The sequence below is a fragment of the Trachurus japonicus genome, chromosome 8, assembly GCF_045865225.1.
Source record: "Trachurus japonicus isolate A0001 chromosome 8, Traja_1.0".
Taxonomy (NCBI): Eukaryota; Metazoa; Chordata; class Actinopteri; order Carangiformes; family Carangidae; genus Trachurus; species Trachurus japonicus.
Genome location: NC_140914.1, coordinates 13,549,547 through 13,560,946, shown reverse-complemented (window position 1 = coordinate 13,560,946; position 11,400 = coordinate 13,549,547). Strand labels below are relative to the sequence as shown.

General features: G+C 43.7%; 2 protein-coding genes across 2 annotated transcripts; one reads left to right on the top strand and one right to left on the bottom strand.

The window, feature by feature from the left end:
• Nucleotides 1-478: 478 nt before the first annotated feature.
• Nucleotides 479-1,781, bottom strand: chchd5 (coiled-coil-helix-coiled-coil-helix domain containing 5). The gene is made up of 4 exons (XM_085783985.1): nt 1,685-1,781; nt 1,343-1,483; nt 1,053-1,204; nt 479-847 (listed from the first exon to the last, which is right to left on the bottom strand). Coding segments are annotated over exons 1-4 (324 nt in total). The 5' UTR covers nt 1,687-1,781; the 3' UTR covers nt 479-818.
• A 336-nt stretch (nt 1,782-2,117) lies between these two features.
• atp13a1 (ATPase 13A1) lies at nt 2,118-11,206 on the top strand. The gene is made up of 25 exons (XM_085783984.1): nt 2,118-2,629; nt 3,522-3,611; nt 3,922-4,185; nt 4,290-4,445; nt 4,572-4,641; nt 4,733-4,839; nt 5,393-5,522; nt 5,651-5,706; nt 5,854-5,980; nt 6,125-6,262; nt 6,390-6,510; nt 6,621-6,778; nt 7,005-7,180; nt 7,275-7,385; nt 7,485-7,610; nt 7,700-7,808; nt 7,998-8,191; nt 8,792-8,888; nt 8,980-9,164; nt 9,395-9,509; nt 9,619-9,815; nt 9,918-10,060; nt 10,165-10,276; nt 10,364-10,507; nt 10,603-11,206. The coding sequence occupies exons 1-25, from the start codon at nt 2,267-2,269 to the stop codon at nt 10,711-10,713; spliced, it is 3,600 nt and encodes a 1,199-aa protein (XP_085640110.1). The 5' UTR covers nt 2,118-2,266; the 3' UTR covers nt 10,714-11,206.
• The last annotated feature ends 194 nt before the right edge of the window (nt 11,207-11,400 follow it).

Here is an 11,400-nt window from a genome sequence, read left to right as displayed (position 1 = left end):
CCCCACTGCTTTTGCTTTCCATTTAGCATGTGAAGACAGTGGAGGCCATGTGTACCATGTAGTTATAGCAGAAACCCAATGTACGCTACAATTATATCATGTCAGTAACCAGTGAAGTGTTTTTGTGGTGTGCTCTCACTCTGAACCACGGGTAAACAAAAGCCAAGGCAAACAAGACAAATGCTGAAAGCCAGAGCAGGCATTACGGACAGAGCAGACATGCAAGAAGTGCCAACACACACATGTGAGCTGCAGCACTTCAGTGATGCAGACGCAATGCACATGCCACACTGTGTATTGCCCAAGACGACATTAACTTCCTGTTGTTCTGCTGAATTCACGTTTATAGAAACTGACTGCTCAGCTTGACTGGGAGAGCAACCAAAAGCCAGATTATTGGCATCTTGGTGTTTCAAGGAATAGCAAAAGCAATATGGGAAAAGCAAAGGCAAAAACTATTATTTATCATTATTTTCTGTTTCATTTATTTAGCCCATGTTTAGTTTTCCACATTCATTTTCTTTCTTTTATAGATTTATTCTTCTCTTGGCACTACAATGACTACTACTCAGTTATTTACACAGGTACATAACATGATTACAGCAATTAAATATTCACCATCCCTCTAACTCACAGTGCTTGTGTAATCCCTAATATCTTATTGTTGAGGACAAATGCACATGATTGTATCCCAAAGGAAAACAGATGTCCTAACTGTCACTGTACACACAGTAACATGGCTGGGGCACGTGAAACCAGCCCAACTGCGCTGCTGTGAAAACAGGTGTAATCTGAAGGTGATGGTAGGTGTTGGACCGCTACGATGGCTGAGGTACTGGAGTTGCATCTGCAAAAAGAAAATGAATTTAAAAGCATGTTAACTCCATAGACTGTAAAAAATAGGTTAACTCACACAAAATGTGTTGTAGGAGACACATTTTCAAGATGTCCAAGACGTGTCAAATATTCCAGCATGCAGTAACCATGCTGTGTCATTAAAATACACCTCTGCCTCTTGGAGATAAGATTCACAAATTCCAGCGAGGACTTACCCACTCCACTGAGGTCCACTGTCTCAGCACAGCCCAGAAAGCGAGCCACATGTGGTGAGCAGGAGGCAGGGCTGCCCTGGTTTTCTCTCAGGCAGCGCTCAAAGTCTACAAACTCCTTCGAGCAGCCTTGTCTGATCTTCTGGATCACTGGGCTGTAAAAGAAAATATAGTATGAGGTTAGTTTTTTGTTTTTTTTCTCAGGGAAGGTGTGTGGATTTTAGAGTCACATGTATGGGAGTGGGTGCACTGCACACAGGTGTTTTTTGTTTTGTTTTGTTTTTTTGCCTTACTGTGATGATGTGCACTGTGCAACCTTCATCTTCAGGTCATAGCACTTTTCCTGCCATGTTGATGGGTGGGAAGCCACACATGACCCATACTCCTCCATTTCTTTATGGCAATACTTTGCCGTGATATCCATAGCAGCCTGCCTGGATGGTCAGAAAATAATGTAATTTAGTAGGTGAATAGAGCCAACTTGCTAAAACAAGCATAAACACTAAAGAAGATATGTGAGTGATGCCGCTTGCTTGAGAGTTATAAATGGCTTTATTTACATTCGGTCTACTTCTGTCTGGACTATGGGATATAGTAAATGCATTAATGATATGAGACATGTTTAAGATTCTTACATGTTGTCCCTTTAGGCTTGTTCCAGTCGAAGACGGTGTTCAATCAAGGTTACAGTACTATCTCGGCATGCGGTGCCATTTCTGTGCAGCGACAACCGCGTTTATACCCGTTACCATCTGATTGGTTAAAAAACAAAACTGTGTAATACTTCTTTCATCCTACAGGTCCAGATTTCTGTCAATCTCACCACGTGGTTACGCCCCCACGATGACGACACATTTATTAAAGCGATAGCGGCAAAATCGCACAAATGAAGCATTTAACGACAAAGGTAGCTTGATATTTCATCGAATAGAGAATGTAGTTTACATATTGTGAGACGTTTACCCTGAAAAAAGTAGAATTAAACAGCGTCGGCGACGGTGGATTATAATTTTTTGATTTTTGCGGTTCAGTCATTACGTGTCGTACGTGTTTACGTATGCGGAAGTTACGGTGAGAGAAACTAGCGATTCAGTAAACGGAGCTCCGAAGGCTGAACCGAGCGCCGCTCCGTGTGTGTACAATTGTATTTTTCACGATTACGGCACGACGGGGTGGCGGTGGATGATAGAGGGGGGCAGAGGAGCGAGCACAGTACAATGAACGACGCCAAGAAAGGGGAGAGTATGGCTGCAGACGGGTTCCGAGGACCGGGAGAGCTGCAAATGGCCCCCTCTGTGAACCACAACCAGCATGACAGCGGCGGCGGCGGCGCCGGCGACGAGCTGGTGAGCTCGGTGACGCTGTACAGGCGGAGGCCCCGGCTGCTCCACGGCACCATCCTCCCGTTCCTGGCGGTGCTCTACCCGGGCTGGCTGTACGGGTGGTTGGGGGTCTACGGTGCTTCCGAGTATCCGGAGGCAGGCCTCCTGGCGCTGGCCGCAATCGGGATCGCGCACGTCCTCACAGCACTCTCTGGTTATTGGTCTGTGCACGCGCATTGTTGGCTCACTTGTTCCAAGGTAAACATCATTAATGACAACAATAACACTATAGATATCTGTAGGGAATCTGCCGGTTTCCCCTCCACCCTCTTACATATAGATCAGAAGTCAGGGGACGGGTAAGGGATCAATTACAAGCTCAAAGGCACTACAGCAGGGCAGGTGTTGGGCTTGAACAGATGATAACATGATTTAAAGACGGTCTGTTTTGCCATAGCCCAGTTTCCAAACATAGTAATGGTTAAGTTGTCATCACAAGTCTGAATCAGCAAGGATAGTTGTCTTATTCAAGGGCGCTTTCAGTCACCCCCACCCCACATTTGATCCTCGTTTTAAGTTTGGAAATCGTCTCTAGAATGAGTTTATTTCATTTCATAGACTGTGGGTGAATGTCACATCTTATGTAAACACCTGTGACTTTCTTTTGACAATACACAGCATCTGGAGAGCTGACATAGAAACAGAAATGTATTATGGAAACATAAAGAACAATTCCTGATTACAAATGTCGTTTTGCATTTGGAAATCCACCTGCTCAGTGTTCAGCTACAGTTTGTGCATGATATTGGAAGGTGAAACTGAAGGTGTCACTTTAAGATAGCATTATAGAGTATTTCACATGATCCCTGCTACTATCAGTGCTGGCATTGCACTTCTAAACTTGTACAGGAGAATCTAGATCCAACAAAAACGTTGATAGAATTATTTCAGCCATTAATCAGGTGCAAATGTTACAGTCAAATATAAAGCTTATAGATCCTGTGTGTGCCTGAACATATTGATTTAGTAGCTATATGTTTGGATATGTCTATTTTAGAGGGACAGAGCTGCGGAGGCCCACGGCTGTACCAAAAATAACAGTGCCCTGCCACAGTGTGTGAATTTGTCACCTGCTCATTTTTATACACAGGAACCAGACCCGAACAAGGCTACGCTGGCAAAGGTCATACCCACCCCCAACAACGGCTCTGCTGAGCTGGTGGCACTACAGAGGGACCAGGTCAGTTCACACTGTTCACACACAGTACAAACCGATCACTGACTGGTGATCAGTTTGGCATGGCTTGAGTGTAAGCAAATAATAAAACTGTCATTATTTTCTATTAATGTTTGCGACAGAATATCTGGATAAACTCCTCTCAGATAGTTAGAGGTGGAAATGGTTAGGTTAATTAATGTGTAATAATGTAATTTGCCCAAGGTATAAAGTCTATGAATAGATTCCCTTTCCACTATAAAAACTATGAATGTGTCTTTATTGAGTGAATATTGTAATTTACATTTTTTCTTTTTATGGTTTTGACCAACAGGATGAAAATGGGGAAGGGACTCTATGTTTTGAGTTTCAGAAGATCCGCTACATCTTTGACCACAGGGAGAAGAAATGTTTCCTTCCAATAGCATTTCCGCTCTGTCACCCATTGGGCTACTTTCAGTCCTGGCGCGGCTACCAGGAGGAATCTGAGCTCAGAGTTGCAGAGAAGCGCTATGGTACCAATCGGGCTGAAATGGTGGTGCCCGATTTCCTGGAGCTCTTTAAAGAGAGGGCCACAGCTCCCTTTTTTGTTTTTCAGGTATGTGTATGAATGTTTCTTTGCCATTTTACTGATTTTATTGCAACATTTGTAAAAATTATAAACTATTGGTGTGATGCTATCTATTCTCTGACATCCACCAGGTGTTCTGTGTGGGGCTGTGGTGTCTGGATGAGTACTGGTACTACAGCGTTTTCACACTATTCATGCTGGTGGCATTCGAGGCCTCACTGGTCCAGCAGCAAATGAGGAATATGTCTGAGATTCGCCGCATGGGAAACAAACCCTACATGATCCAGGTAGGCTTGATCAAATGTAAAATTTGACATATTTAGTATTAAAGTGATTAACAAACTCTCTATTTACAGTTTACACTATTTTCTGTCTTAAAACATCCTTACTTAATTTGAGCTATTTTCTGGTAGGTATATCGCAACAGGAAGTGGAGACCCATCTCAAGTGATGAGCTCGTCCCTGGTGACATTGTCTCAATAGGTAAATGTTCTGTCATTGGATTTATCCTCACCACAAGCATCAGATTCATGCTGTTGGCATGTCCTTCACAAGTGTGCTTTGTCCTGTGCAGGACGGTCGCCCCAGGACAACTTGGTACCGTGTGATGTGCTGCTGCTTCGGGGTCGTTGCATTGTGGACGAGGCCATGTTGACTGGAGAGTCTGTGCCCCAGATGAAGGTGGGTGGCAAACTAATATACTGTATACATAACACAATCAGTGTTTCCTCTATATTGAATGCTGTGATGGGGTGGAGTTGTTGGTATTTGTGTTCTGACCAGGACCAGCTTCCCTGCATTCAGCTGCAGAGGTGCCAGCTACCTCACCACTCTCGCCACTTTGCATGATACACTGCTATGTTGGCTTGGATTTTGGCGTCCACTTCTGTCCATCTTTGGTTTTTGAGGGATTTATAACACTTGCTGGAACGTTTTTATTATGTTAGGGAAGGTGTTAAGACACACACATGATGAGACAGGAGAAACGTGATAGTAAAAGACAGTGAACACTCTCACACTGAGCTGAAAGTAAAACTTGCCAATTAATTAGGTAAATGATACATTTTTTAAATTAAATTATTTTTATTTAATCCCCAGCCATAGCACTGGTAGGGTAAACACTGACTGTACAACAATGAGTGTATGGACTTTGGAGTGTAAGCCTTCATTATTCTAAATGGCATGGGATTATTGTGCGGTGTTGTAATAACTGCTGACAATATGGGGTGTGCAGGAGCCAATAGAGGACTTGGACCCAGAACGAGTCCTGGATCTTCAGATAGACTCTCGACTCCACGTGATCTCTGGTGGGACAAAAGTGGTCCAACACAGCCCCCCTTTAAAGGCCAGTGCTGGACTTAAACGTAAGAGCCAGTTACCGTCTTCATTTATCTTTCACCATTAATGTACTTTGGCAGTTGAAACAGTGAATCTGTAGTCCATCGATCACCCATCCTCGTGTGCTTAATTTTTTTTTTACCTTTATGTGCAGCTGTTGACAATGGCTGCGTGGCCTACGTACTGAGAACAGGATTCTACACCTCTCAGGTGAGGAAGTTGCTTAATGCATCTGTCTTAACTGTCATAACGTTGCGCATTTAATTCCAGGTTTGACAGCATTTCAGTATTGGGCTGGGCATGTTGCATTGAGTCAGCTCTTAAAGGTATTGATTGCACGTACAAACCTTCCTGCAGGGTAAACTATTAAGGACCATCCTCTTCGGTGTGAAGAGAGTGACGGCAAACAACCTGGAGACTTTCATCTTCATCCTCTTCCTGCTTGTGTTTGCCATTGCTGCTGCTGTGTATGTGTGGGTGGAAGGTGAGGTGCAAAGAATCAACTCATTATGATTCAACTCTTTATTTAACACTCACATTATCCTAATCAAAGTGAAGATAATGGTGGGAGGTTGGGGCATAAGTAATATCTAATTGGTATCTTTGCTACTTTGTATTATACCCTCAGGGACCAAGGATGCCAGCAGGAACCGCTACAAGCTGTTTCTGGAGTGCACACTAATCCTAACCTCAGTGGTTCCACCAGAACTCCCCATAGAGCTTTCTCTGGCAGTTAACACGTCTCTTATCGCCTTGGCTAAACTTTGTAAGTCTGTTTGTAGCTCCTGTCCTGCACGTGCATAGAATATCTATCAAGAGACCTTGACAGAGCAGATTGTAACAACAGCGGTTCATTTGTATCTTCTGTCTTTTTTTGTTGTTGTCCTACCTAGATGTGTTTTGTACAGAGCCCTTCAGGATACCATTTGCAGGGAAAGTGGAGGTCTGCTGTTTTGACAAAACGGGAACACTGACCAGTGACAGTCTGGTGGTACGAGGGGTAGCAGGCCTTAGGTAATTATTCTCAGGGTTTTAAAGCATAAAAACAAAGCACACTGTCGTCGTATGCTGCATTTTATTTTAACAATTCAACATTTGCACTTTGTAATTTGCGATTACGACAGAGAAGGAAAGGAGGTGATGCCAGTATCTGAAATCCCAGTTGAGACGCATCGGGTGGTGGCTACCTGTCACTCACTGGTCACTCTGGATGATGGACAGCTGGTCGGAGATCCCTTGGAGAAGGCCATGCTGACTGCTGCGGACTGGACTCTCACTAAAGGTACATGATGATAAACTTTGCATAGTGTGTTTCTGATTTACAGTACAATTTAGCCTGATCCTCTTAGAATCTAACACGGAAAGCATTTGCATTTTACTGTAGGTGTCGTAGAGCAAATGATTGAGGTTTCACTTTTGAATTGGAGCTCATAATGCAAGTGGTTACCTTTGCTCTTCTGCTTAAATGTGCATCTCCCTGTCTCGTTGCTTCTCATCTCTTCGACCAGATGAAAAGGTGTTCCCACGAGGCATCAAAACCCAGGGACTTAAAATCCACCAGCGTTTCCACTTTGCCAGCGCTCTGAAGAGGATGTCAGTCCTGGCCTCCTATGAGAAAATGGGCTCCACTGAACTCTGCTACATCTCAACTGTGAAAGGGGCTCCAGAGACACTTAGAGGAATGGTACATGCTGAGCCCATCCCTAATACATAACGCTGCTATTTTCTAGCCTTATCGAGAGTTATCTACTGGTGATCTAATCTGGCTGCGTTTGTAGTTTTCAGAATGTCCAGCAAGTTATGATGAAGTTCACAAGGAAATGTCTCGGGAAGGGGCGAGAGTGCTGGCCCTGGGTTACAAAGAGATCGGACACCTCAGTCATCAGCAGGTTCTTATTTAAGTTTACTCAAAAAACTGTCTGGTGGGGCTCGTCTTGCTTGTCAAAAAACTGATTTCCTTTCAAACTGGACATTTCTGTGTCACACAGGTCCGGGAGATGAGTCGTGATGCTCTGGAGTGTGACCTGCATTTTGCAGGGTTCATGGTTGTGTCCTGCCCCCTCAAGAGTGACAGCAAGGCTGTCATCAGAGAGATCCAGGAAGCATCTCATCATGTACATAAGCCGACTACACACGAGCGTGCACGCATATACGCAAACAGAAGGGTTTTTAAGACGGATGATTCCTCTCCTTCTGCTTTCAGGTGGTGATGATCACAGGCGACAACCCTCTAACAGCATGCCACGTAGCAAGAGAGCTGCACTTCATCCAAAAAGAACACACACTTATATTGCAGCCATGCCCCAATCAGAGTAAGTTAAGTCATCTTTTTTCAGAATTACATTTATTACACAAGTAAGCCAATAGAGAGCGGAAATAGACGCTATATCTAAGGGAAGGAAAGACTCTTTTAGTAATCCAACTGTAGAGGTTTTTCTGACTGAGGATATCGATCAAATGCAGAATTATGTACCTGTATGTATCTCTACGTTGTTTTACAGGTGATTGGAGGTGGGAATCTATTGATGGCAGTGTGCATGTACCATTGCCTCCTCCCTCCGTTTCTTCATTTGTGCAACAGTTCGACTTGTGCGTAACAGGGGAGGGGCTGGCCAAACTGAGCTGTGATCCTCGGCTACTACACACCCTCTTACCTCACATTCAAGTGTTTGCCCGCGTCAGTCCAAAACAGAAGGTAGGTCTTACAGCGGCACCTGCGTGTCCCCTAAAACTAGTAGTATTTCCTGTTTACATGAGTGGGAAAGTGTTCTCAGACTTTTGAACCCCACTGTATATATTTTGCTCTCTTTAAGGAATAGCTAAGCTTGCTACCCAGTCGATAAGATGAACCTCTCACCCTGAAGTTTGACATTTTTTCCCCCCAAAGCTAGAGTTGAGTTTTTGGACATTTTTGCTGTCTATACCAGACATCAATGGCCATTGTCAGAGGTTGTGGTTTTTGTCAAAGAGCAAAGGCTTTTGTTCACGAATAATACAGTGAGATCCATCATAGACAAAAGCAGGGTTCAGATGGGTAGGAGTCTCTGTAGTCTACAATACAATGCAGCGAAAAGCCATGCATTTTAACTAGGGGATACCGCTCACTTTGTCTGACAGGTTTATTTCTCTTGGGGTTGTTGAGAGGCATTTTGGGAAATCTAGGGAATCAGTATCTTGAGTATGACAGATTGGTGGTACTTGATGTAACAATGTAAATGTCTCTAAGGGCGAGCTTAAAGGATGTCTTGGTATTGGAAGTGATTATCTCTAAAGATGGTTGTCTGTTGTGTTACAGGAATTTGTGATCACCAGTCTAAAGGGCCTGGGTTATGTAACACTGATGTGCGGCGATGGTACAAATGATGTTGGAGCTCTCAAACATGCCCACATAGGTAAAGTTTATCAACCGCCAAAACCTACCTAGTGTTGATGCCTGTGGATGACCGCAGCAGCAAACAGTGATGATGTTTTGTTTTTCCTCAGGTGTTGCCCTCTTAGCCAACGCCCCTGAGCGCATGCCTGATAAAAAGAAACGAGGGAGAGAGAAGGAGGCCGCCGCCGCAGCAGAAGCTAGACCTTTACCACCTGTCACTTCAGGCAAACTGAGCTCCAGAGGAGCCAGGCAGAGGGTGATGGCCCAGAGAGAAGAGCAGCTCGCAGCACAAAAGGTGTGTAACTTCTTCCTTTCTGATTCTTGAGGGAACAGTTTACGAGGAACGTAAATTCTGTCTTTCTTGAAATTAAGCTACGTATTTTCGTAGGACAACTGAACGCTGCAGGCTGTCTATTCGCATTTTATTGTCCTCTTCTGACTGTTTCATGCAGAATAAATGTGCCATTTCTTGAATAACAGAGTTTATGTGCACTGGTCTAAATGTGAGGCTTCTTTCTGTAACAGGAGAGAATCAGTCAAGTTTTACGGGAACTTGAAGAGGATCAAGTACAAGTAGTGAAGCTGGGTGATGCCTCCATCGCAGCCCCATTCACCTCCAAACTCTCCTCCATACAGTGCAGTGAGTAATGCATGTTTTTTCAGTTGCTCCCGAGTCTCGACACAGCGGGTAAAGAGTCAAACATTAAGTCATTTTCTACTTCAAAATGTAATTTTGTCTTTATCCGCAGTCTGCCATGTAATAAAGCAGGGCCGTTGCACTCTTGTGACAACACTCCAGATGTTTAAAATCCTCGCTCTCAATGCCCTAGTACTGGCCTACAGCCAGTCTGTACTCTACCTCGAGGGAGTCAAGTTCAGCGATTTCCAGGCGACCCTGCAGGGCCTGCTGTTGGCCGGATGCTTCCTCTTCATATCTAGGTCAAAGGTGAGGATTTATGTAGAAAAATACAGGCTCTATATGTCTTTACTGTGATGTGTTTCTTCTGATATCAACCCAACTAAAAATATTTTCTCTCCTCTAACACAGCCACTGAAAACATTGTCTCGAGAGCGGCCCCTACCCAACATCTTCAATCTTTATACGGTGTTGACTGTGCTGCTGCAGTTTGCTGTTCACTTCTGTAGTCTGGTGTACCTTTACAAAGAGGCACAAGGCAGAAGTCCACCGAGGTAAATCGAGAATACTTTTTAAATGTTTTCTGCTTCACAAGTTAAATATTTATGTTCAAAAATAATAAACTATAATAACAATTTCCTTCTTTTTTCTCTTGCAGGGAGGAGCAGTTTGTAGATCTATATAAAGAGTTTGAACCCAGTCTAATTAACAGCACAGTGTATATAATGTCCATGGCCATGCAGATGGCCACCTTTGCCATTAACTACAAGGTACTTCTTCTTAAGGCCATTACAGTTCGTTACCACTTATTCAGTACAGCACAACAAATTCACAGCATTTCTTATTGTGTGTGATAGGGTCACCCCTTCATGGAGTCACTCAGCGAGAATCGACCACTACTATGGAGTATCGCTTTGTCCGGTTTAGCGATTGTGGGACTACTTACCGGTTCCTCACCAGAATTCAATGAACAGTTTGCTCTTGTAGATATTCCAACTGAGGTGAGCAGACATTATTTTGCTGTATACTACTTTGACTTCCTTCTAATAATGAAATACCCTGTGAGATAACTTGCCTTCTGTATCCTTCATTGCAGTTCAAACTGATCATTGCTCAAGTTCTGGTGGTGGACTTTGTTGCTGCTCTGCTGGTGGACCGCGTCCTGCAGTTCCTGCTGGGCAAAGGAACTCTCCGGCTGCCTTCTTGAACTCAGTGCCAACAGCGACCGCTGCCCTTACCAACCAAACTGTAAAGGGAGAGATGAATTAGGATGAGGAAGACAATTAAAGCTGTTGTGACATACACACAGAACAGCTGAGACAGTCATGGCGAGCAGTACTACACACTCTGTGTATCCCGTCCTTTGTCCTGCTTTGACCCTCCTTAACCATCTGTGTTTCTGTATTTTCATCTGCTCTATTTCAATTCTCTTTCTGTTCCCTTTATGACTCTTAATTTTTTTCTACCCTTCTCTCTTTCTCTTCATCTGTCCCTCCCCACTGCTACAAAAGGCCATGAAGACAGCAGTATTGAGTGGAGTGTGAGACTGTGTGCCAGTCGGTGTGAAACATGCAGGCACACAAAAGGGGCATTCTCTAAGAGAATTGCAAAAGTGTTTTTGAGTTTTTTGATTCCTCTCCTTGATTTTGTAAAAAGTGAAAAACATCTCTAACAGACTTATAAAGACTTACAGATAAAAATTATGAAGTCTGTCAAGTGTTTTTTCAAGTACAAGTGCTAATGTGTCTGCACATGGAAGGATGCCTATGCTTAAATCCCCCTGGTTAAAGAAAAAGGTAAGTAAGGAATAAAGAGAGTATAAAAATACAGTGTAACTGTACAAAAAAAGACATCCATCCAATCAAACCTTTTCTATCATGGAAAATCATGACAT